At 45.3% G+C, this 26,982-nt stretch overlaps 1 protein-coding gene across 7 annotated transcripts in view; it reads left to right on the plus strand.

Annotated features, from left to right (window-relative positions):
- ZNF618 (zinc finger protein 618) overlaps positions 1-26,369 on the plus strand; it is a 91,656-nt gene extending 65,287 nt beyond the window's left edge. For 4 of the 7 annotated variants that reach the window (XM_026860200.1, XM_026860201.1, XM_026860205.1 and 1 more), the window contains 4 exons: positions 5,793-5,837; positions 13,560-13,637; positions 18,612-18,713; positions 19,792-26,369. In XM_026860200.1, coding sequence (XP_026716001.1) covers positions 5,793-5,837; positions 13,560-13,637; positions 18,612-18,713; positions 19,792-21,305 — 1,739 coding nt within the window. In that variant the 3' untranslated portion in view covers positions 21,306-26,369. The remainder of the gene's footprint in view (positions 1-5,792; positions 5,838-13,559; positions 13,638-18,611; positions 18,714-19,791) is intronic. The other 3 variants (XM_026860203.1, XM_026860202.1, XM_026860204.1) reach the window with 3 other exon arrangements.
- Positions 26,370-26,982: the final 613 nt, after the last annotated feature.

Here is a 26,982-nt window from a genome sequence, read left to right on the forward strand (position 1 = left end):
ATGGCACTGGTAATTAGAGAGGCCATGGAAAGCTCCGCAGGCATCTGCATGCTTGATAGTCCAAGCAGAACTCAGTAACTTCCTCTTTGAAGAGATGACATGTCATTACCTCCCTGTTTTCCTTCTTTCAATGGCTGTATTTCAGTAGGTGGGATAAATTCTGTGTGGTTCAGTGTTCATGTGTGGTGTGAACTCTTAGGAGTAATTCTGGCATTGCTGGCTTGTCCTTTCCTGTGCTTCAGCCAACAGATTTTACACAGGCAGGGAAGCAGCTGGTGATAATGTGGTTGAGAATGAGAGAAGGACAGACAGTTCTGTCCACCCCACTCCCATCTGCTTCTCATCACCAAACTCCCGCTGCTGTAAAGAATAGTGTCCAGGTTTGGGAGGTAAATGTAAGTCTCCCTTGAGCAGCCTGAGAGCTGTGTGGCTTGGCCTTGATAAACGATTGATTCCCTGTACCACTTGCTCTTTGTGGATGTGAATTTTGTGTCACAGGCTCAGTTATAATGATATCAGAGAAGCAGGTGGGTTTTTTTTTAGACCACCCAGCCTAAATTATATTCTTTCCCTGTGTCACTGGCCTGACTTGCAGTGCCACAGACTGCTTCATGTCTAGAATGAGGGGGAGGACAAGCAAAGCAGGAAAGTCAGCAACTAAAGCCACCTAAAATAGACTTAGATGCAATGCTGTAGGGAGTCCTAAGTGGGAATAAGACAATTAGAACAGAAAACGTTGGATTTCAGATGTGTTTTCCCTGTGCACAGCCCCAGTCCTGGTCATAGCAAATGCAGGTACCTGGTATCCTTATCTGAGTAACCTGGTATCTTGCTGCCCATAAAACAATTCCTGGTCTGCATGGCAATCACATTTTTCTGGCTATATTTGAGTCCCATCTACCAGCAGAAGGTCTGTTTCCCAGCAGGGCGTGATGGAGCCATGGAGTGGATGGAGAAGAACTGTTGAGCTGCCATCCACCTCATGACTGGGAGGCTGTCCTTTATATTAATAGAAAATAGTCTCCACAGCCCCTTAAACTTGCTTTTTGATGAAACCTGGAGGTTTCACAGCGCTTTAAAAATAAACTAAGCAAGGTCTAGAAAACAAGAACATGGCCTGATCCTGAAAGACTGACTTGTTACGATGCATGAGCTCTTAATTATCTAAGATACTGTAAAGCTGCTTTCAAGAAAACACTCTTTGATGGTGGTCATTTTGCAGAGTGTTGGCATGTGCAGTGGTCTTCTGTACTAAATTCCCAAGAGGCCAGATAGTATTTGAAGGGCAGCTTGTGACATACTCTTCTTGCAAATGCTAGTGATTATCAACCTGAGCATAAAATGAAAAAGCCCCAGAAAGGGGCAAATACATACATTGTGTTCAGTAGTGAAGGCTTGCTGCCTTCCTCTTCCACCATGCACAGCTGGAGTGTGTGGAGCAGCATTTGAGTGGGACTCTGCAGACTTGGCCCTGGAGTGATTTAGTGTGTAACCACACATGTTTTGTCCCAAGCTTTTGCATCTTCCTATTGTCTCACTTTTTTTTGTCTTGACTTTAGAAAGCCACAGGGGCAATGACCATCTCTAACTTAGTGTTTATAGCATAATCCAGCCTTGATCTGTTTTGGATGCTATGGATGACTCCTTAGTAAAATAAATAATTTGCAGTTGCACCGCCTGTAGGCCAAGAGGGATGAAGGAAATCGTGAGACTTCAAGAAGGAAAAAACCAAAACAACGCGGGGGGGGGGGGAAGTCTTTAGTTTAGATACCTTAAAGTAGGGTCATCAAAAGTAAAAAACTAACTGAAATTGACAGTATTTGTTGATGTCTAAACTTGCTAGACATTATGAATGTGAAAGAGAAAACATTTAAAATTATGTAGGGAATTGGGAAGTATTTTTAACTTTCAAGACTCATTTAAGCTGTATAAATATGTCTCAATTTCATCTGCTGCATTAGGTAACTATTACTGTCATAAGTTCCAGGGGAGCGAATTCTAGCATTTGCAGTTTTTTAAATGTCAGTGCTTTTCATTCATATTTACACAATGAAGCTTTTCTTTCCAGCAGAGTTTATTTCAGACTGGGTAGAGAGGCAGGGAAAATAATCTTTTTTGAATCAGTTCATGCTAAGATGAAGTGAGATTGAGACTAAAAAAAGACAGTTTCCTCCTTTCAATTTAGAAGTAAAAAATTTTTGGAAAAGACTGAGAAGTACCAGTTCTCAAAATTTAAAGGACATAGGGCCAAATTTTAAACATGCAGTTAGTGAAATTTTCAGAAATGTTACATGCTCTATTTTTTTTTTTTTTAGTGAATCAGTTCTAAGTGCAAAACATTTTTCAATGCTGCACTTTTCTATGTGTGCAACACCCTTAAGAGTTATATTTAGCTAGTGAAAATGTACATAAGCAGCATCCTACAATAGATTATCGTTCCTAATTCCCATCCACTTGTAGCATGGAACTATTTCAAGCAGGATAATTAGAAATGTCTCATTCACCACTTGCCACATAAACCCAGTATTTTTAGCATGTGTTAAACAGGGTAGTCTCTGAAACAGAAATAGGTAGTATGTCTTTCTCGCTTAGCAACTGAGGAGAAGTAACCTTTAGTTTTATGGAAAGCAGCAAAAAAAAAGGCAGAGTGCAAATCAGCATTAAACTCATGATTTAAACCTCTTCTGAAGCTTTGTTTGGTGGTGATGGGAGCAGACGTGATGTCCAGTTGAGTCCCATGTGCGAATCCTCTTGCTGTAACAGTAGCCCTTACAATGCCAAGTTCCCTAGTGCACCTGAATGGAAGGCCAGGCTAATAAGAGTCTTAGCAGTGATTACTGCCAAACTTGTGTCCAAAAGAGCTGTTTGCACTGAAAATGCAGGTGGTCATGGTGCACATATGGGAGGAGGCAGTTAGGTGTGTTGCAAACACTGGGATCTTCCTTCTCTGTCGTTGGCCATACATCCTCTTCTGCAGTTTCTCTGTAGTTGTGATCATACAGCTTATCTGGTTAGATTTCTTCCGGGAAGACATGACTTCTAAGCTAGGATTTTTGGTGGGTGAGTGTGGCTTTAATGCTTGGGGCACAATAATTCTTGATTATTGATTACAGTCTGATGTTAGCACAGCCAGTCCCCTACGCCTCTACCTCCGGGGATGCACCCAACTGTCTTACAGGTTTTGTCAGCTGAACTAAAGCACAAAATACAAATCCCATTCAAGTGGTTCATCTCTTGGTAAATCTCTTTCTCATCTGTTGTTTGGTTTGAGAACAGGACAAGCCTGCTATTGCTGCCTTTCCATTGAGTTGGGAGGTCCAGGTGACCAAGTTTGAGGAGTGAGGAAAAGATGGAGGAGTTGTTATGTGATCTCCCACGTTGTCGCAACTAACCTGTGCAGAGCACAGGCAATGCCCATCACAGGGCAACACAACTGCACATGCATAGGCTGCGTTTTCCAAAGCAGCCTAAAAATTATGTGCCCAGATGAAGGATTACCATCTGAGTGCAGTTCTCACCATTAGAATAAGAGTAACACAAAAATAAATAGGAGTTTCTGTGTCCACTGGCCATTTGCATGAAATTGAGGTTTCTGGGAATTAACTGTTTACTTCTGGTGCCACATTTGTTTAAGTTGTTCCAGACTTGTCATATTGAACAGGCAACTTGTAGACAGGAAGAAAGATACCTGGGTTAAAAAAGCCACTTAGCAGCAGGTCTTTGTGAGTGATATTCTGCCAGTTGCTCAAGAGCCCTGGGTAACTAGGAAGGACATTGGGGCAATATGTATGAAAGACATTGAAGCAAGAGTGTGAGCAGTCAGGAAAATTGGGCACAGACCAGCGATATGAGCTGTGGATTGCAGTCTTCAAGCACAGATACTGGACTGGGCTGGGGCTGGACAGTATCTGGCAAAAAGAGTCACTGATAGAGCAATGTCTGGGCAGAAAAAACAGTTTCCTGGTGACCTCCTGTTTAATTTCTGTCTGGAGAATCTACAGAGTGAAAGATTATCAAATCCCCAGAGCAAGCCAAATTATCATTGAACATTCAAACTGACTCTTCTGTGACTATTCTCAGAGTAGGTGGCTTTAGTGGAACTGTGCTGAGGCAGGGACATTACAGTGCATGGATAACAAAATGGCTCATAATATAAAGACCAGAAAAATCCCAACAGTCTTTCTTCACTTAAAATACCATAGTAGCAATTTTTAGCAAGTGGCCTGGACTCATATTGCAGACTGACAATGGTTTTCACATGTATAGGAAGTCAAGCATAATTGAGGAGACTACTTTAGCACTTCTGTCTTGAAAGCAGCCAAAGGGTACGTTGAGAATTCACTGTGGTGTATGAAGTGGTGTACACCACTGCTCTGTACCTCTTCCAGATCAAGTTCAATTCGAGGGGGATGGTAGAGTGTTGGGTGTTAACCCTCAAAAGCTTACTTGCCTCTGGTGTGCTGAAAGAGCCCTTTAAAGCCTGAAGCCATGGGATGGTCCAGTGAGCATCCTTGTGTTCACTGATTAAGCATAGTGGTTCCCAAAGCAGAGGCAGAGAGCACAAATAGTGAAACAGTGGTACCTAGAGGAGCCTGCCCTGTTCAGCTGCTCGGCAGGACCAGGTAGGACCCTGTTTCAGTGAAAATCTTCCTCCAGATACAGACTGGATCAGCTGCAACTAGCACTCTTAGTGCAAGGTTGGGTAATTAACACGTATTGGGTGTTAAGCAGTCAGCAGTGTTCTGTATCCAGCTGGTGCCTTCCATGCATATCCCTTCCATAGCACTGTCTAGTCACGCCTTTGCCAAGCATCATCCATGCCTTCATTCCTTACTGGCTGGCCCTGCCAGCTGAAGCCCTCTTCAACAGCTCAGGTCCTCATCATGTTGAAATACTTAGCATGAAGGCTCACTGTGCTTGACCTATATGGTTAATGAGTTAAGTTTTCCTTCCAAGCAAACCAGTCCCAAGTCTGTCAGCCCTGAGCCTCATACATCGATGCATCAATTCATAACTTTGGGCCTGGGGCCATTCTGTAAATGCACTGAATCGGTGACTGAATATTTAACACTAATGGTTTTTACCTCTCTGGAGGGATTTGACACTAAAGGACCTCACCTGGAAACTATAGGAAACTGCACAGGGCCTGAGGTGGTGAGAAACACTGCTTCTGCCCCCGTGCACTGCGAGAGTAGATGCAGATGGCCCTGGGTTGACCAAGGGCTCGTTGAGCATGCAGGGTTTCCGTTCCTTTCAGTCACACCTTAAAGAGAGCCAATCTGCAAGGTGTGCTCAACAGAAAATGTGTATTCACAGCCTGAAGTAATGTGCGCTGTGTAGAAACTCCTTTGGCATACCATCCAGTGAGGCTAAAACACCCTGTTTTTCTTCCCCAGCTTCAGTTTGAGGAAGCTGCACAGTGAATCTGGGAATTTGCATCTCAGGCCCCTCCAAAAAAGCCATTTGTAAAGGGTTTCTTGCCCCCTTAGCTTTTCTTCTGCTGGCCATCCCCACTTGACTGTTCCCATTACTGTAGCATAGGGTGTGTGTTAAAATCTCTGGACATTTCAAAATGGGAAGGAAGGACACAGATCCCCAGCCATAAGATACTCATCAAGACACTGAGACAGAAAATTCACAGCTGATCATGTCATAATTTGCAGTAAATGGAGACCCTCATCCTGCCACAGTGCAGAGTAAGGATAAGGATCAGTGACCAGATAGGCAGAGCTGTGTAGCATGCAGCGAGGTCTCTGCCAGTCTCAATATTTAAATCTCTTTCTTTTTTGCAGAAACCGCAAGTCCCCTGATTTCAAATCCTTTCCCGCTTTTACAAAGTAAGTGTGATGGATGTCTGTGGTGCACAAAGGCGGGGACTTCCACCCTGCAGCCGTGCTGGCCTGCACTCTTAGCATTTTTCATTAATTAATGTTTTTTTATTATGAGTCCGGGTGTCAAAGAACAAAATGCCTCACTTCTGTGGCTCTGGTTTCAGAAGTAAATGCAGCAGAAATCCTTCAGGGTGTTCCTGTGCAGTATGTGGCTGCTAGACCAGTTAGATTCATGGCCTTCTGGGAGTTAATTTTTATGAAATATGCCAATACATGTTCTGAGAGACCAGGGTTTGAAGACTGCATATTAACCCATGTTTAAGTTACACTTACGCACAGGAAAACTAGGCTTCATGGCTCAGCTCAGTAAACACCTTTGCAGAGACAATTTGCTTTGGCTTGAGAGCACAGATGAGAAATGGGAGCCCCGGGCATGGTGGTGAGCAAGCAGCAGGGGAGAGAGAGAGCAGGTTTGGGATGGGTGGATGCAGGTGGGCTCTGCTTGAGATTCTGCCCCGTGCCCTTGATGCTTTCAATAGGCAGATCTTCCTTTGTCTTACAGTGTGTTTGGTGACTGCTTAGCTTGTGTCTGGATCTTAGGGTGATACTGTCTGCGCCAACCTCGTAATCTAGGACATTGCTGAGTGCTGCACCCTGAGCATGACTGCAGTGGCAGAGGATGCTTGTTCTTTCTCCACTTACAAATATGAGAAAGAAGTGAGAGCTTTATTCAGAACATGAGTGTTCACGCTAGAAGAGAAATCAAATTAGTGCCAACAAATTTTAACAACCACAATGCATTCAGGACTCCCCCTTTTAAAGCATGCTTCATAGCATCTTTTTACATTGCACCTCTTTTGTTGTCTGAGAGGGGTGGAAGCAACAGAAATTTCTGTTTTCAAGAAACTTCCCCTTACTTTAGTATGTGATAGCATTTTTCTAGGAGACTGTTGCTGGTTCTAATGTATTCTGTCATTGGTTTATGTCAAAGGTACAGGAAGATCTAGTTAAACTGTTAATTAAAGCCAATAGAAACATTGAGCAAAAACACTGAGACATTTCCCTTACAGTTCTTCTGCATTTGTTTTTCATCAAAGTGTGGACAGAAGTGTTGAAATGTGGGTCTTCTCTGTTGAGGGGAGAGCTGCCTGGGGGTCTGCTCCCTGTGCTGCCATCAGTCGTTGAGCTGGCTGCTGGGTTTCACTCATACACAAGCAGCTCAGGGCGTTTTCTGTTGAAACTTTCTGTTAAAAGCTCTCAACTCATGTTCACTCCTGGCCTCAAACCAGGCTCTGCTATTTTCTCTGGCTTAGATGTGGCAATGAGAGTTAACATGGGAATTAGAGTGATTTATTTAACCTAAGCACAAATGCTGGGTTTTTTCTGTCTTGGCTTATACAGCCTGCTGTCTTATTCTGGAGCCTTGTTCACTGGGTATACATAAAGCACTAATAAAAGTGTCTAATAATAGCCCTGTAGAAAGATGTTTTAAATTGTGCAACCAACTGTGTTAGTTCTCTGTGGCTCAAGAGACTGAAGAGACTTCAGCAGCTGCTGGTGCTTTAGATTTCTGTAAAGGGGTTCTGAGAGAGTACCTGGACAGAGAGTAAGGGTGATGTGATTGCATGTCTTTTTCAGAGCGGAGAGGGACCTGGCTCACAAAGGAGGTTGTTTTTTCTGGGGAAGAATGCCCTGGGGAGAAGGAGTGCTTTGTGCTCAGCAGCCAACACCCAGTGCACCACAGACAAATGTCTCTTCTTTTGGGGGAGAAAAGGTCTTTGGTGCTTGATAGTAAAATTAAATGCTGTTACTTAGGGGTGCTGCAATGCTTGAGTTTTAAACAACTTTCAAGAAGCTGTTATGGGTGTTTGCAGTTCCAATGGCACTGTTTGCTTGCAGTGGATTTTCTTGTGCTCCCCACTATGTAACCGCTCTACAGTGTGGGAAAACTTGGGAATGAGAGTCAGACTCCGCTGAGATCAGTTGGCTGTAGAGTAGCCCTTTTCTGCTGGAAGACAGGACATTTTCAGAGTGATTTCCTCCTCCTTCCAAATTTTCAAGTATTTTGCCTCAGAAGATCTATACAGAGTCAGGATCCTGGCTCAGCACAGTGCGATCCCACTGTCACTTCGGAGGTGGCCATCTCCAAGCCCTGGGGTCTGCTCCTCTGCATAACAGGCAGTGGAAGGAGCAGATAACCCAGTGACAGCTAGCACGGCTCAAGAGAAAAACCTGCTGGATCTGTGCCACAAGCTCTAAGTGGAAGGGGACAGCCAGTGAAGAAGGAGGGACCAGAGGAGGGAGATGGGAGAAGATGGTGGGTGGACAGATAGCAAGGGAGCAGCGTAGGTACTGTGCAGCCTCACCCGCCGTACTCAGCGTTGTGCCCTTTCCCCTTCTTCTCCGGTGCTGTGTGGACAGGTCTGGCCCACAGAACATTTGCCATTTCATACACAGACTTTCCACTGCCAAATTTGGGCTACAGGCTTGCAGAAATCTTCTAAACATGCAGCAACAACAGAGAGCCTGAAAGACAGTGGGGCTCTCTGAAGGTTCAATTCATGATTTCTTGTCTTTTTGTGAAGACTTGGAGCCTGTTTCCACCCCTTCTGCCGCAAAGCCTCATGCATGCAGCTCAGCTGTGTGTGAGAAGAGGCAGAACATGGAGAATAGATGCCCTCCTGGCCCAGCAGCACGTGTTGGGGGTCAGGCAAGAGCCCTTTCCCTGCTGCTGCACAGGCTCTTGAACTTCTGCAGGAAAATGCGTCATAGCCATGGCTGAACACGAACCCATGGGAGAGTTCAAGTTGTATCCCAAGGTCTGCAGAAGATGCAGCATCTCTGCTGCCCCAGCTTCACAGCTCTGGTCTTGGCTGTGTGAAGAGCTTGCTTTCCAGAGGTGGGTAGAGGAGCTATAGCCTGGCATTTCATCTTCTGAGCTATTCAGTGATGTGTGAGAATCCTGCACTCCAGGTTTAGAGTTGAGCGTTGCGGGATTTTAATGGCTTATTTGCTAACATGAAGTTCCTGTAGGATGCACTAGTGGCAGTCTGTAGTAGCAAGGACACAGCCTGCTGCACACACACTGCAGTACGTTGTGCCTGGATCACAGCCTGGCCAACAAAGCAAGAGCAACCAAAGCGCGCAGGATTTCAGCCTGTAAAGAGGGAGTGCTCTGAAGCCAGCCTTGGTGAACTCTCTGCCTGTCTCCTTCCACCTTCCATGGCTGTGTAAGGTGAGCTTTGGGCAATTTTCACACCCACCCTCCCAATCACCCAGCTGCTTTAGGCTGAGCAGCAGTTACTAAGAGTGAGCTGTTGAGACAAGGAGAGGAAGGGAAAGTTTCTCATGCAGACTGGTGAATTTATCCTACACTTCCTTGAGGTACCAGTGTAAAGGAAGGTTGTGTGAGTGCGACAGCCCTGGGTGCCCGCTGGGAATAGATGGGGTGTTGGGATGATGTAGCCCACGTCCTGTACCAGCCCAGGAGGGCTCAGGGCTCCAGGAGCTGTGGTTACAGGTGTGAACTGGAGTCCCAACCTGCAGCCTTAGCAAGCCAAGTACACAGCAAGAGACCAGCTGGCACCAGCACGTGTTTAGCATCTGCCCAAGGGAATGCAAGTAGAGGAAGCTTAGAGAAAGCAGAGCACCCTGCTCCCCAACCCACGCTAAGGGAACAGAGGTAGGATGCTCACAGCACCTGGCATTGCTAAGAGGCCCATGGCCCTAAGTGAGAGCCAGGAGCCAGTTTGAGCATGTGGGGTAAACAGCTGTTTTTTTCTCATCAGAGGGGATACTGTTGCTCCTGCCACAACTTCCATCCCTTTCAGATGTGGAACAGCGAGAGGGATTGGTTCCTGAGAAGCCATTAAGGGTTTGAGGAGGTGAGGGAGAAGGTTTCCAGAATCATGGGACAGGCTGTCTAGGCAGTCCTGCTGGAGGTTGTAAGTCTGAGCCATTTCTGAGCTGACTGAACAGCTGCTCTTCCTGCTTTTCTTGTATATGTATGGCCTGTCTTGGCCACCCAAAACAATAGGAGCTGTAGGGGAGCACAGGTGTTCTCAGGGTTCATGTGGACAGCACAGATGGGTCCCAGCTTCCCTTGTACTGCCACCAGCAAAGCTGAGAGGGAAAGGAGAGGTTCGTTACCTGTGAGCCCCTTGCTGAATTGAGACCACTCGATGAGAACAGATCCCCTCTGGATGCTGTAAACCTCAGTCTGGGCAGGGAAGAGGAGAGCTGAAATTGCCCCTGGGGAAGGAAAAGCAGAGGTACTGCAGTGGTGCAGAGGGAGGCTGTGCTCCCAGGAAGAAGGGGACACAAGTGTGGCTCACAGGGGTGTTCAGAGTGGTTTTGACAACTTTTACAGTTAACTCTACCTTTGCCAGCAGAAATCAAAAGGGAGAAGGGATTTACTCATGGTGCATACCAGCCCAGATGAGCAGTTCTTTTCCAGTGGTGGCTTTTGCCTGGTTTCAGGTACTCTTTCTTCTCTCCACCTTCCAGATACCTCTTCCTCTTCTAGCACTGACACATGCCACCCTCCTCCTTCCAGTCAGCCTGACTGTTCTCAGCTCTTTGCACTGTGGAGCATAAGGGGCTTAGAAGTTGAAATCTCAGACATATGAGGTTTGGGAAAACCCTGAGAAATAAAGTGAGTTTGTTCATTCCCACAGGGATTCTGCATATCCTCCCAAGCATGCCTTCCATTCTCCCCAGAAAAGACTTTTGAATTGTTGGATGAGTTTAAATTTTATCCCTAGTTTTAATTTAACTCATTTTCGTTTTGGCAAACTGTAGACTTCTGTGACTCCTTGTCTCAAAAGTGTTTAGAAAATGTTTTGGCATTTTCAGAATGCAGAATTAGTTTTTGAAAGTAGACGTGGTTTTGTTTCCAGTGGTGGACATTTCTGTAGTAAAACAGAAAGGGAGGCTTTTGGAAATGAGATGAAAAACAAAAGGATTTTTCTGAGAAGAATCACAAATGAGAGACCTTTCAGAGTCACTGAGTGTACTGAGCACACTGCATGTTGTAGTGGCAGAAGGAGGAGCTTGAGATGAAGAACTGTGGAGACCTTGATGGTGACTGACAGATGGAGATGGAGAGGGCCCGGAAAAGACAGGTCAGGAGTGAAGGGGAGTCAGTCAAGGGGAGAGCTAGAAGAAAGACAACACAGGTTTATGGTGATAAAATAACCAAGAATATAACAAGAGGAAGATAACAGCTCAGTGAGACACAATAAGCTGAGAAGAAATAAGAGCATATAGTGAAACAAAAGAGAAAAACGAATGTGAGAAATGTGCTGCTTGGAGAGTGCTGAATGTGAGTGATTTGCTTCCCAGTGAGGTGCCCTGTAACTGAGCTTAGGGGAGGAGTTGTTCTGGTGGCTACTTGGAAACCTGCTTCTAGGAAAACTGTGGAGTTTGTGTATTTGTATGGGAGCAGAGAAGAGCAAAGGATGGATTCCTTCACCACTGCTTTCTCTGGCAGAGGTTACTACAGGCAGAGATTGCGGAAGGGAACACATGTGCCTGCTTATGTTTAAATGGCACATGGAGACCTGAAAGTGTCCCAGGAAATCTCTGAATTCCAAGACTTTCTGAATCACCTGAGGTGTACAGCATGTTCTGTTCTTCCAACTCTGTTGTAGGGAAAGGGGCTCCAGCAAAGCAATGGGGCAAAGAGGTGGTAGCTTTGTAAGCTGCCCTGGCTGCAGCACTGCAGCTTTCTGACCCTGCCAGGAACCTGTCAGCAACATTCAGCAGGCTCTTTGAAGTGTAAGTTTTTTCATTAGATTAGTCAAATGTCAATTCTGCACTTGAAGGGAGAATCAACCCACTTAGTTTGAGACATTTCCATCTCAGCAGTTTAGGCTCCATAAGCAGCAAATAGGTGTGTCTGTGCCACAAGTCATCTGGCATTGAAATAGGTATCTAAGAGTGATGGTTTCACCCATGTGGGGTCTTTTCCTCTCTGATAGTTACAAACGAAATGTAAACAATTAGATTGCATTGTACCTTTTGTGGCATTTTACCACAACTGACAATTTCACTACTGATGATTTCAACAGAAACAGCCCGTCCACGTTAATCCCCCAAGGCCTGAAATTCCTAAGGGTGTCACTCAGCTGCCAAAGTCTTTGCTTTTTTTCACAAGCACAGTTACTTAAGTATAGTATTTCTAAACTTACTCACTACAGCAAAACACAGGAATAGCTTCACAAGAAAATACATTAAGTCAAATAAAACACTGAGCACAGCTCCTCCAGATGGAGCTGGCTTCATCATTTCAGAGGGCTGTAGGTTCTGTGGGAAAGGCACAGCAGGGTGTTTAACCTTACGGCATATAAGTGTAGCTTATACAAACCACTCATGTTCTCTTTTATGTTTTTCCTCACAGCTTCCTGTAGTCATCTGATGAATTCTGGGTTTTGCCACCTGAGATAGACTTCTTAGAGATTATAGCCAAGTCAGGCTTGTGCTTTCCTGTATTTTGGTTCTTCCATCCTGGATGCTGGTGCTTTTACTTGTTCATTGATACAGAATATGTTTTTCATTTCAAACATAGATACATTTCTGGTGTATTGTAGCAATAGATCTTGATGTGTGTGTGTGTGCCAGGCATTTGTATGTAAAGCTGCTTGTATACCAGATGCTTGCCTTTGTCCATTCTGCTGTTGTGAAACAAAATGCCACAGCTTAAGTGGCAGCAGTATGCTCATATGTCTGGAGGTATAGAAGCAAACTGCAACGTTTTTCAGCCACTGTAGTTTGATACTACATCTGTCAACTAATGCACTCAACTAATACTGTTTAAACGAGCAACTGCAAACATTTGTTATTAGGTTAATTCAGTGGAAAAAATGCACTTTCAACATTCTTGTTAGAACAGAACTAGAAGTATCTTTCAGCTCATGAGCGAGCTTCACACCCAGCTCTTTCCTGACTCCAGCTCATCCATATTACTCTGGCAACATGGCTCTCCTGCCCTGCTCTCAGCCTTCTGGCACAGCTCTGATTTCTGTGCTTCTTCCCCTCCACCTCTGCTTACCCTGGCGACTTGTTGCCACTGAGCCCAGTGGCACTCACCATTCCCCAGTCTTGCTGCACTTGTTGACAGCCACAAAAAAAATGAAGCTGAATTCCCCCATGGCACTTCTCCATGCCCCAACTTCTGAGCAACAGGATTTTTCAAAACCTGATGCTCCTTGTCTTACTCAGGAAAGGCAGCAGAGACTGGAATTTGACAGAACTGGATGTAAAATTAATTCACCGTGCTTTGCTTTCAGGCTTAAAAAGAGCAAGGATATGCTTTAAAAAGCCTTCAGCAGGCATGAGCTAGTAAACCCTGGTCAGTGTGTAGCCTCTCAAATCTTTGTGCAGCTTCACTGAGATCCTCCCCTAAACACACAACGGCAGGCGCTTCGCTTTAGTGCACGAGCTGTCCCTCTGCCATCCTGGGCCTTCTCGTGGCAGTAAAGTGAAGCATGTGAAAAAATGCCCAACCCCAGCCCAGAAAGCAGTGACGTGCCCTGGTGCTTTCCCAAATCACAGCCTGAGCCCCGCAGCTTCGGTTCTGAGGAGCTGCTGGGATGTGCACACGTGGGCTGAGGTGACGAGGACCGCACCCTGAGGCACTGCCCCGCTACTGTACAAACTGAAGTATGCACGTGTGCTGCTTCCCTGCATACTCTGTATAATTCTTCTGAACTGATTTCTCCCAAACAGAGCCTTACACCTGTGGAGCTTGTGGAATCCAGTTCCAGTTTTATAACAATCTCCTGGAGCACATGCAGTCCCATGCAGGTAAGCTGGGCACTTCGACTCGCTTGAAGCGGAGAATTAAATTCTGCGCTGATGCCTGATGTTGACCCCGTTGTGTGTCAATAGAGCTTTCTGTGCTCACGGTTTCCAAAGCCCCAGTAATTTCACCTGCAGCAAAAAAGATACTTAAAGGCTGGAGCACATAGCAGTGGCTGCAACAATGTAAGGCTCACGGTGTATCATAAATACTACCACTTTCCTTAGGAAGAGAGGAAACGTGCCGAGCTAGCACAGAGCACATCGAGCTACTCATTCTCTTTATCTAAAGGTATCTAGGGAATGCTCTTTGCGTAAGCATTAATGGGTTACTCCTACAGCAGATGAAATCCCTCCTGCAAAAAGTGTAGCTCTCATTGAAGCAAACAAAGCAAAAATCCTTTCAGGGCAGCAGAGCCTTTGCCCACACAAGTCTTTTTCTGTGCTTGTGTCTCCTGGAGTTCTGCAGAGGACTGAAATGTGTTCTCCAAGGAAGAATTTGTTATTTCAGCAGTTATGTTCATTTCCTTCTCTGCTCTCTTCAAAAGAAAGTTCTGAGGAATAGTACCACTTCTTTGTTTCTAAGCCACTTTTTTCTTTTCTATCTCAGTACATATGAGACGTAAAATTTCAAAGCCAAAGCTGTTTCAAAGACAGCATTCAGAATATTCAAAAGTGTAGAAACAGGATTTTTTTTATATATATATATAGGCAGAATTTTTTTTTCTTATTTTTTCCTCTTGAATGAAAATTCAAGTGAATTAACACAGGTTTATGAATTAATTCACCTTTGACAGACCTGTGTTCTCTGATAGACAGATACTCTGTTGAGATGTGCTTGCATCTACCCTCACTTTACAGGTAAGCCCTGAGTAGGGTGGCACAGAAGGACAAGTGGCTTGAGGAAAAGCATATTTTCCATTCTGTAACAATAATTCTAATCAAAGTTATTTTCTTGTTCTGTGTTTTAGTTTTAGTCCTGATTTTAATAATGTCTCGTGAGTTCTTCATCCATACAGTTCCTAGGTTCCAGTTCAGTTCTCATTAGCAAATCTTAGCGCACACTTTGTGTGTTGTTCAGGAGCTACTTCATTTATCATCTTCATGATCTTACAAATAGACATTTAGGGTGATTTCTTAAAAGGTATGAGCTTTGTGCATGTTATTTTCTGTTAGAGTGTAAGCTGGTTAATGCGGAGTATTTGGACTTCATGTTACACCGAGGAGTGGTGAAGCTCCGCTCAGGGCAGAGGCTGCCATCAGTTCATGGTGTTGGGGTCTGTTCTTACCGTTTGTCAGTGGCAATTTCTGCTTGCCTCCAAGCTGCATCCTGACCATCCTGTTCCTTGTTCCGGTCTCTGGTACTGAAATGCAGCACTAGTGACACTGAGGAGCTGCAAAGGAAGGGACCAAGGTTAAGGTATCAAAGGGGAGAACGGCAATTTACTGGCAAAGTGTGAGCTGTTGAAAATGCTAAGCTAGTGCTGTCTTCAGCTTCTTCCTTCTTTACAAATGACCCATGGCCTCTGAGTTCACCTGAGTTATTTTGGACACAGAACAGGGCTGGAGGGAGCAGGTAACTGATCTGACTTACGTAATGTCAGCAGAGATTAATATTAAAGGGTAAATCCTCTGTCCCCAACTCAGGATTACTCCTGTTAAACTCTGTATTTTCTCTCTAAAGTCACTGTCTTCTGCTTGCCTGCTTCCCCCTGAATGTCTCGCTGGTACAGTGATAGCAAGCTTGTCCATGTCTAAGTGCTTTCTCCAGGCGTCACTGAGGCTTCCCCTGTGAAAGCAGCCATCCCCTGCTGTGGCATCTCTGTGCATGGTGCTTGCCAATCCTGCAGAGAACAGCAGCCTTTCCTCCAGATCTGTGCAGCTGGGGGCAAGCGGCATGGTATTTGCTACATGTGGGAGGGCAAAACAAAGTGAAGAGGTGTGAAAGCTACAGACAGCTTTGGTGGGTGTTCAGTTCTGGATATTGTACTTAAGCAGATCAACAGCAGAGATTACACAGGGCTTGCAGTTACTCTGGTCGCAGATTGTTGCTATTTAGCCTCTCGGAGTTTGGGGATTTCCATATCCAAGAAAGAGCACAACATCTCATAAGTCTGGGAGTGCAGAGACCTTGCAGCTGTCAGCAGAAGTGGTGGCACAGGATCCACGTACCAGGGCCACTGGCATAGTAGCAGTTTATACCAGTCCATATGCCTGTCTCAAGGAATGTTATGTTATGGGGATGCAGAGATACAAGAAGCCCATATGGGTCAAATACTCCCTCAGTTAATGTGTTCAGAAGTCTAGTTTGGCTTATCATGTCTGATGCAGAGGGATGATCTCTTCCAACTAAACGTGATGATCCACTGAGCCCTTCTCACAAGTGACCAAAGATGGGAAACATGTTGCTGGTCTCAAGGAACAAAAGCAGGGACATACTGGCTCTTGAGTCATTCAGAGCCTGGAGGCTAGAAGGTAATAAGGAGAGATTATAGCTCCATAAAGCAGCTACACAATGAGAAGAAGCAATTAGAATATAAATTGGAGGCTGAAAGGCAGAAATAGAAAGCAGAACACCAGGCAAAGGAATTTGTTCTGTAATTACACTGTACAATATACAGCTTTGACTCCCTTTAGAGTACTTTGTTCAGGTCGAGTGCTGCCATATAATTCCCTTCCTACAGTCTAGAGCTAAAAAAATAAAGGGATGACTAGGCTGAACCTGGATTAAAGGATTGGAAGCATGAAGAGAAATTAAAGAACCATGATCTATGTAGTTCACAGACTGCCTGATAAGGAAGATGAGGCTGAAATGCACAAATCTTATTAATGCCTTATTGAATGCCAGTGGATATTTGTACATAATAAATCCCCTATTATTACAAAATACAGAAGGGGGGGGAGGGGGGAGGAAATACAGAGAGTTTCTCCTCCTGCCTGCCCTTCACCAAGACAAGGAAGGCCTGAACTATGAACAAAGTTAGTAAGCAACATCCAGCAGTTTCCTTTGCCTACCCATAGATGTTTGGAATTGAGGACACTGGTGGCATTAGCTCAAGAGCAATTAGTCTAGGCAAATGCCAAGAGAAAAGTGATGTGTCGCATCTGATCACTGGCATTCACCAGAGCATCTCCTGCTCTTCACATCTTTTCCACACCTGCAAAGACCGACCTCTGCAGCCCTGAGCATGGCAGTGCTCCCCAGGTACCAACGATGACCAGTGAATTCCCTGGGCACATACGGTCCTCAGGGCAATCCCAGAGTCTACCTGGTTCTGTCGTATCCTGGATTGCTCTTGAGTATTGATCTAGTCTGTGGCCAGTGCAGTGCCCAGATCTAATGGTAACTGTGCAGCCTGTGGCTGTTCATCAGAAAGCTTTGTGAATGCCCCGGCAGTTAATGTACAGAGCTGCTCAGATTTGAGAGGACTTGCTTGTAAGGAAGAGGGCACTGGAGTTTCATCACATCGTTGCTTGTCTCTAGATCCTTGCTGGTCTCCCTTCTCTCCCAGGTCAGTGCCACGCATGAACGAGAGCAACTTTGCCCTCTCCTGTTTGTTCTGACGGGCAGCACACTGCTCTGTCCAGCACCACATCAGCCTGGGCTGCAGAGCAAAGCACCTGTGTGTGCCCTATAAAGGCATTCCTCTAATTTGTGCTCTGCTCTCTGGAGCACTGGTGCAGGATTCGTTTCACTGCATGCTGGTGTGCCTAGGCTATAGATATTCCCACCTGAGCAGCTCAACTTGGACTCCCTTTATAATCAGTGGAGAAGAAGTCATTGACTCCAGGTGAGTTCAGAGCATGATGGATTTTATACCACAAGAGGCATCTAGTTCTTCCTGGGTGGGTGAATCACACTCTTAAGCCTATTTTGCACCAATGAGTGTAAAACAAGGCCCAAGGGGCCACTTTGAAGAGAGACATGTCTAATAGAGATGTCCAAAATTAGGTGAGATGAGTGTAGCTACGATGAGTAAAGGATGTGTTTTGTCTTTTTTATTTTTAATTTCATCCTTCTGTCCAGTCTGGTCATCAGTCTCTCCATCTTTCTCCTTCCTCTTCCACTTCTCTTCATTGTGTGCTTTATTGTTCCTTCACAGCCTATTTCAGAGAGTTTCATAGTGAAGCATACTAAAAACTGGAAAACTAATTCTGGAGGGTGAGGAGAAATTCTTGGGGTACAAGCAAAGAAAGCACATGGATATGATACAGAATTTACGATGTTGACTGCATTTCCTTGAAAGATCTCATCAGATTGGCAGACAGTGTTTAGTCCAGAAAGGGGAGCATGAACACAAAGACCCTAGGGTGGTTGGTATCTTTACATCCACAGGAAGGAATGATCTTTGGTCACACTCCAGAAACTTGGGGTTTTAAAATTTTTGTTTCCAGTCTGAGGCAGCAGTGAGCAGCCTAAGAGGAGATTGGCTCCCTCTCTAATGTGGTAGGAAACCATATATGAAGATTGTAATAAGGTACTTTAGATATCAAGGAGTTAAGCATAGCCTGAAAAACAAAGTACTTAACAGTAAAGAAAAGGGAAGCCACCTGCAGTGCAGAAAGAGGCAGTAAGGCAAAGGAAAGAGAAATGTCTGTTACGCTTCCTTTAATTTCAAAACAATTCAAACAAATTGCACAAGTCAGGCTGCACAAGGAACATCTATTCCTCATGGTGTGCAGTATTTCTCAAGGTGTGCTGATGACATCAATGTCACTGATGCACAGAAAAAGCCATCGTCATTTCAGCCACGTTTTGGGAGGTCATAGGTTGCAAGTCCATAGACAGTTTTCAGCGTTTCTGACGGTACTGTGTCACCTCACTGAAAACTGCTTAAAAACTACAGAGAACATAGTGGATTGGTGTCACCTTAGTTAAGGGAACCATAAGTAAATGCTAAGCAGATGGGTACTGTTTCCCATTATTTGTGTACATTATTACCTTGTGCTTCTAACACTTCCCTGTCTCTTGCCCCACAGCTGACAACGAGAACAATATTGCCTCTAGCCAGCCCAGATCACCTCTAGCTGTTGTTGAAGAAAAGTGGAAACCACAGCTCCAAAGAAATAATGCCAACAATAGTACGTAGCAGCATTTGCTCTTTCATCCTGGGCTTACCTGTCCACTTTGAACAAGTGACAGAGAGGGTGCAGCAGTGATGGGCATTGCACAAGGCCCTTGTCCTCGCCTAACTGTGCTTGATTTCATGTGTAATTCATGTACTACCCTGCAGAGCAGAGCAACCATTCCCGTACAGGAGCGCTCGTATGCAAAAAGTACTGGGAACCCTGGGGAGGCAGTTGGAAAGGTTTGTAAGGAAGATGCATTTGGGAACTCCTGGAAGAAGTTAGCTTCTGATCCAAGGTCAGACTTCCTGGCCTGGGGTTAAAAAACTAATCCAGTCATCATGGTGTGACATAGGCATAACCTGTCACTCCCTGTGCTGGCAGGGACCAAATACAGCCCTGTGGGAAATCAGTTCCAAAGCATTTGGGCTGAGCAGCCTGGGGGAAGGATGATACAAAAGCATGGTGCTTTTGTGCTCTGGTGTGGCCAAAAATTACATTCATGTTGCCTGAAATCCGTCACAAATAGCAAGGTTGCTGGAAATCAGAGGAAGAAATGGAAACTTGGGCTTCAGTGCTGTTTGAGATGGTGGAGGAAGTTGTGTGCTTTACTGAAGCAACCCTTCTTAAAATAACTGTCTCAAAGAAAAGGCTCAAATCACAAAAATGGAAAGATGTCCAGCTTTCCAGCTGACTAAGCTGTGACACCAGCCCATAGATATGGGTAGCAAACAGCACACATGATTATAACTTATCTAAGCAGTTCCTCACTGAACACTATGGAGATGCCACTGGTTAATGCGTTGGATTGTGAGTAGATAGTGTGTGCTCTGTCTCAGTCCCCACGCCAGGGAGGGCATGCAGATAACCTTCGAGCTGCTCTAAGGAAGTGCAAGGCCTGTGTCTGGAGGTTCCTCTCTCCAGAAACCATTGGGGGAAGAAATCCAGGGTTGGAGATGTCTCTCCCATCATCTGGGCATGGTCCACCTCTTTGGGTGTCTCTGAGAATTGTTCTGTGACCTCCTCCTCTCTCCTGTTGCAGAGGAGCAATGCTCATATGGTACTTTCTCTCCCTCCTTGTATTTCACTGCAGCATCCGCGAGTGGTTCAGTAGGGAACAGCGCGATCCCAGAGAAGGAGCGGCAGAACATTGCCGAGAGGCTCCTGAGGGTGATGTGCACTGACCTGGGGGCTCTGAGCGTGGTGAGTGGGAAGGAATTCATCAAACTAGCACAGACCCTGGTGGATAGTGGAGCTCGCTATGGTGCCTTCTCTGTCACCGAAATCCTTGGCAATTTCAACACACTGGCACTGAAGCATCTGCCTCGGATGTACAACCAAGTGAAGGTGAAGGTCACCTGCGCCCTGGGCAGCAATGCCTGCCTTGGCATCGGTGTCACTTGCCACTCTCAGAGCATCGGCCCCGATTCTTGCTACATCCTGACAGCTTATCAGGTGGAAGGCAACCACATCAAGAGTTACGTCCTGGGAATTAAGGGCGTAGACATTCGAGATAATGGTGATTTTATCCACCACTGGGTACAGAACGTGCTCTCAGAGTTTGTGATGTCAGAGATCAGGACGGTGTATGTCACAGACTGCAAAGTCAATTCCTCTGCGTTCTCCAAGGCAGGCATGTGCTTGCGTTGTTCGGCCTGTGCCTTGAACTCAGTAGTGCAGAGTGTGCTGAACAAGCGAACACTACAGGCTCGCAATATGCACGAAGTGATCGAGCTCCTGAATGTCTGTGAAGATCTGGCAGGATCCACAGGCCTCTCCAAGGAGACCTTTGGCTCCCTGGAAGAGACCTCACCCCCGCCCTGCTGGAACTCGGTCACCGATTCCCTCCTGCTTGTCCACGAGCGCTACGAGCAGATCTGCGAGTTCTACAGCAGGGCCAAGAAGATGAACCTCATCCAAAACCTGAACAAACACCTGCTCAGCAACCTGGCAGCCATTTTGGCTCCGGTGAAACAGGCGGTGATTGAGTTGAGCAATGAGAGCCGGCCCACCTTGCAGCTGGTACTGCCCACCTACGTCAAACTGGAGAAACTGTTCACTTCCAAAGCTAACGATGCTGGCGTAGTCAGCAAACTCTGCCACCTCTTCTTGGAGGCGCTGAAGGAGAACTTCAAAGTTCATTCGGCACACAAGGTAGCCATGATCTTAGACCCTCAGCAGAAGCTGCGGCCCGTCCCACCATACCAGCACGAAGAGATCATTGGCAAGGTCTGTGAGTTGATCAATGAGGTGAAAGAGTCCTGGGCAGAAGAAACAGAATTTGAACCTTCAACCAAGAAGCCTCGGGCAGCAGGGGAAGCCACAGCAGCTCAGGAAGAAGATTGGTTTGGGAAAAATGAAGTCTATGATTATTTGCAAGAACCTCTTTTCCAGGCCACCCCTGACCTGTTTCAGTACTGGTCGTGTGTTACCCAAAAGCATACAAAACTAGCCAAGCTAGCCTTTTGGCTCCTAGCAGTGCCTGCTGTTGGTGCCAGAAGCGAATGTGTAAATATGTGTGAGCAGGCTCTCTTAATCAAAAGGAGACGGCTACTCAGTCCAGAAGACATGAACAAACTCATGTTTTTGAAGTCCAACATGCTTTAAGACTGTCTTTTAATTAAAACAAAACTTTAAAACACTGTTCCAAACAAAGAAAAAGAATTTTAAGTTCTAAACACTGTGGACCTCATTATGAATGCCCCTGGAAACCAAGTGCTTTTTTATATATATATAAAAATATAAATATATATAAAATTAAGTTTGAAAGGAAAGCTGAGCACGTGAGAGAGACAGCCCTCTGCCAGGAACGTGCTCCTTTCCATAGATAGTGTGTGGACTTGACAGACTTTCTAATGTTTTCAAGTGGGCAGACGAATGGGAGGCTCATGTTCTAAAGTCTTCAGGCAGCTGAGATCTAAAGTGACTTGAAGTTTCTTTTGTTTCTCCTCCACCCCACCTCTCCTCTTGTCCCCTGGGCCATCTTGCCATGGATAATCAGACTACATTGAACAGACCAGTTCAGCACTGGACTTTGCTCCTTTGAATAACTGTACACCTTGAGGGCATTTGTCTGCAGCCTTCTTGACATAATGGTGCATATTATCAGGGCAGCTGTGTTTTATGAACACCAATATCTTTAGAAATCAGGAAGGGAGACTTTAAGGAGTTTTTTAATTTCATTTTTAACGGTTTCATACATGTTTTTTCAAAAAAACCAAAAGTTACTCTTCTGTCTCCACTCCCGGTTTTGAGTTTAACATGTTAGCTAGTGATTATAAGTTTGATTTAAAACAAAGAGAAACAGCTCATGGCAGAAAATGTGTGTAATTGTTACATTTCTTGGATTTATTTTTTTACAGCATAACTTCTTTTCTGAATTCCCAGTGCTAATTAAGTTCTCTGTGAATTTTTTTACATCAGGGGTTCTCAAACTTGTTCTAGAGTAGCCCATTTGCAATTAAATAATATCCTTATGGGAACCACAGCAGTTGCTTATATGGGAAAGCTAGAAACCAGGAAAAGCAAGTGAGCAGTGGCAGCACAGATGGCTGTGGGCCACCAGCTAGCTTGCCAGGTGTGCCAGCTGCCATTGAGAACCCTTGTACCTAAGCTTTTTGTAAAAAAGTTTCTCAGTACACACACTCAAAATAACCTTCACAAGGCCAAGGACAAACCAAGGTGTATGATTTTTCAGGGGAACAAAGATCATCAGTTTTGTCAAACTGGGGTTTGAAGGAAGCTTAGAGAAGTGCATGGGCTCAAAGATCCTTCTGAATGTAAGTGCTCCTGATTGAGTGCAAAGAATATCTTCCCATTTTATTTGGAATGGTTTCTTCTAGTAGCACGAATGTCTTTTTAATACCTACAGTGCATTACACTACTTGTTATGTTGCTGAATTGTTCTGGCTGGGAAGGCCATGGGCCCTTAAACAAGGTTCACACTTACTGGCTCACCCCAAATGCAATTAGAGATCATCGTAACACAGAAACATCTCAGTCACTCTGCTATCCACCAAGGTCAGTGCTCTGCTGTGTCCAGTGCCCACAGGCACAGTTCATGGGCTGCTGGACAGGATCTCTGCAGGCTGTCAGGTTAGTTGCCTCTTGCACAGTTCCCAGCTTCTGGTGCCAAACAATTTTTCATCACTGGGACTTGTATCTTGGAAGCAAACTGAAGCAAATTCTTATTTTTGAAGTAGTCTCTCCTGCTTCCAGTAGTGTGCTAGGGGGCTGCAGGCACAGTGGCAGCAGAGCAGTATCAGAGGTTCAGGAGGACGGACTTACTACAGTGCAAGGGTGGTGTTGCTGACGATGCAGTGGCGAGACTGGGGGCCCTCTTCAAAGTGCTGCTGTTGAACAGATGTTAAACCAAGATCTATCTGCCCATCCCATCTCTGGTTGTAATAGGAGTTGCAAGTCCCAAGACATGAGAAATGGCAAACCCAATCTCAGGCTTTGTGTGCAGATGCCTTGAACCTGACAGGGACTAACTGACAGCTTCCATGCCATGGGGCACAGCTTGCATGCTAGAGACCTTCCATGGGTCAAGGTCACTAAGGATAGCTCTTTGCACCCAGCTGTCTTGTCCTTTTCAGCCTGGAAACAGGACCTACTGTTAGCTTGAGTGTAGCGTTTGGATTGACCTCTCAGCACTGTTACAGGCATCAGGGCAAAACTAGTTGTCTCCTAAATCTAAGTTTTGCATATGGATATCTTAAAAGACAGAGTCTGCAACCCCACTGACAGCTGCAGGGTAGCAGCACTTGAAGATGAGCTGCCAAGGCAGAGGCACTTGGACATCTTATTTCTCTGGCAGTGGCTTTTGCAAATGGTCGTATTGGTTGTAGGGCCAACTTTTTTTCATGCTGGTTTTCTTTCGTCCCGTACAAATCCTGCCTGCCCAGCCACCAGCTGGGCCTGTGTCTACACATCTGTTTGCACTTGCAGTACAAGAGAAATGTATAACAAACGAAAACTAAATCTCAAACTACAAACAAAAATCATAAGTGAGATGTGTGCCAATTAAAAAGCATTTGTGCTGTGCTGCTGTTCCCACTGAAAAGCACAAGGTATCCTGCAGCAAGAAAACTTAGCTGGAGGATGAATCCAAAGCAAAATTGGCTTTTGAGGCTACAGTGTGTACTGTGCAGCTCAGCTGATAGGCAGAACTGGAGACAGGATTTATAGTTCTTTCTCATAATGATATGTTAGACCTTTTTCCTTGGTTTTCCTGAGATCCCGAGAGCCACTCCGAGGCTCTTTGATGCTCAGGCAAATGTGCAAAACCCTCGCATTCCTTTGAAAAGAAAGCTCCAAAACCCAACACCCCTTTGCTAAGGGACAGGCTGCTAACTTCTGTGTGATTTGCCAACTCAGGCTCATTGTGTTGTCTGTCTGCAAGGCATTAAGGGTGGGGAAGTGGACAAAGCAGAGTTAGCACAGATTTAAAGCTCTGAAATTGAGAATGAGGTAAAATTGCAGTAATTTGTGCACCCATTTGATGCAGGGCTGTGCACAGCAATGAGCTGGACAGCCAGGGCATGCAAACAGAAAGGCCACAGCCACTCTTACGTCCCAGCCCATCTCCCCTTCCCCTTTTTACAGTGTGGCTTTAGCATCAGATCTGGAGCTTTCAAAAGAGAGGGACGGATTGGCCCTCCCCCCTATCTGAGTAACTGTTCCCTCCAAGGCAACTTTGGTTATAGTTGCACTAGTGATGGTGAAATTCTCCCAAAGACTTAAAAACTCAACTTAGCAGCTGAAAAAGCAAGATAAAACCTAAAGCCCTAAAAAGGAGCAATCTGGAAAGTGGGTGAGAAGAGAAGCTTGTTGGCCAGTCCCCTTCTCCAGCAACTCAGTGGAAGAAGCCACAGCTTTTCTTGACTGTTAAACATGGTTACAGGGTGTTCAGCTCAGAGGAGATATTCTTGCTGTATTCGCTCACAGGCTGACTTTTGTTTGACATGCTTCATTAAAAGGAGAGAAGCACATCTGGAGCACATGTATTTACCCTAAATGCCAAGCTTTTTTGCTCCTGTTTCTCCTTCCCTCTTCAAGACTTGGATTTGCATTCTAGGGAGCGTAGGTTCTTTACCAGGGTCTGAATTTTGGAAGCTATTTGCCAGGTTACTCCAACCCAAACTATTCTCTGATTCTATTCTGTGATGGCTCAGTGATATGGAGCAGCACTTGTGTGATAAGGAGCATTGCCCATCCTGTGATGGTAGACTGGAGAGGAGAAGGTCTCTTAGTTTGGCCAGAGCTGTCATGAGATTCTGCTCCCTTTGAGCTGGGAGAAGTCCTCAGAATTAGGATCATCCTCTGGTAGGTCATATTAGGAATTTGCCTTCTGCTTGTTTGTTTACTTGCACTTGAGAAATGTTTTGAAACACAAAAACAGCATATGTGTCCTCCAGGCATTCATGTGTTTCTGCTGCTTACTCTGTGCCTGACCTTGCAGACTTCTGACTTCACAGTTTGCTTTGAGAGGGGTTATGATCTTCAGGTGGGGAGCAAGCACCAACAGAAGATAAACTCTAAGGAATGAAGGGCCTTCCACTCCTCTCTGAAGATCCTTGCTACTAGAATACTGAGAAGGTGGTACGCAAAGACAGAGCTCTTCAAAACAGACGGTTGTTTATGTGTGAGTACAGCAGTCGGAGGGTCGGTGGAGAACATGGATTGTCTCCTGTGCCTGTTTCTTCTCCCCGTGTCTCTAGCAGCAGACAGTAGTTGTATTCTGACTCGCAGGATGGTCTTGGTGTCTTGCATTTGGGTCAGTTTTAGATGGAAGTAAACTTCCGTTTTGTCAGAGATACGTATCTGTTATAAGAAAACTGATTTGGTTGTATGTGAACTAGTGCAATCTGGAAAACTTTCTGTGAAAACTGACTGTGGGCTCAGGTTTTGTCTAATTCAGTTGTCTGTTAATTGCTGGTTAAACCAGTTTAACTTTGACATAAATTGGTTTAAGCATCCATGTGAACTGCCTGCACTGGTTTAACTGCGCTTCCTGGGTGTTCTCCCCTGCTGATCAGAGAATACGTCCAGAAGCAGCTCAGGGAGTCATGATCCTTCTGTGAATTTTGCAATGAAGTTGTGGCAGATATACTCAAAGCTCAGAAATGACTGAAAATAGAGGGGAGACACTTCTGAATATTGCTTGAGCTCTAAATTGTAGTATCTGACTTAATACAGTATTCAGTGAGATGTCTCAGGTTGATTGGTTTGTTTTTCTCCAACTGCTTGCAATAACATAGAAAATTCAGTATGAGAAGAAATTCCCATATACATTTATATTGGTGGATGAGGCCACTCAGCCTTTCCCAGTCTGAGGGACCATTCCCACTTTCTGGACCCTGCGGTAGGCAAGCCAGCACGTACTGTTGCACAGGAGCAGGGTGACTGAGACATTGTGCTTCACGGAGAATGCTATGTGCATTTGTAGACAGCACCAAGTTACTGATAAAAAGACAGTAAAAGAGCAGCCAATGAGTTATTCAAAGGCTGGGACTGCTGCTTTGTACTGAGGAAAGAATCAGATCTCTAATTGCATCTCTCTGGCTAAAGGAGGTGGAGAGGAGCTCCTGTGAGCGTTCAGAGGGAGCACACGCAGGAAGGGACAAGTTGCCTATGGAATTATTACAAGTAACAGGATGAAAATGAACAGGAAGACACTAAACACAGATTCTGGGAAACTTTTTCAGGGAGGAGAAATCTGTTCATCTGGGGGGAGTCTGTGATGGGAATGTTTTTTGAGTTCTGTCGTTTAAAACAAGGCTGTACGTGGAGCACACTCCATAAGGCACAAGGCTGCTTTGGACCTTGCTGAGAGAAAAGAGACCCGATGTAGAGATGGAAAATGCCAGTCCTGCCTGGTAGGTCCAGGAGGGTTCACAGAGCATCCTCCTCTGCATCCTGCCACTCCCCACTAGCACCAAACCCTTCCCAGCACTCCAGTATGTACATTAACCGGTTTTCGTGAAGGAGGGATGTCAGCTGGCAGGAGGGGCAGAGGAGAAAACACCAGCTGAGAAGCAAATGTGTTACACTGCCAAGGTGAAAGAATTGGGGTGAGGGAGAGTATTAAATGTTTTGCTGCTTCTGCTGTGCATTTTCAGTGCTACACTATGATCGTGAATCCGTGGGATCTGTTGGGAATACCCAGAAACATCAACTGAGACACAGTGTCCTGTGTCAGATACTTCTTACGGTGTTGCTCCGTAGCAATAAGAACTCCCTTTTCACAGTGCATGGGACCTGTCCCTGTGCCACGGGTTAT

Source organism: Athene cunicularia (assembly GCF_003259725.1).
Source record: "Athene cunicularia isolate RWA chromosome 17 unlocalized genomic scaffold, athCun1 chr17_part1, whole genome shotgun sequence".
Lineage (NCBI taxonomy): Eukaryota > Metazoa > Chordata > Aves > Strigiformes > Strigidae > Athene > Athene cunicularia.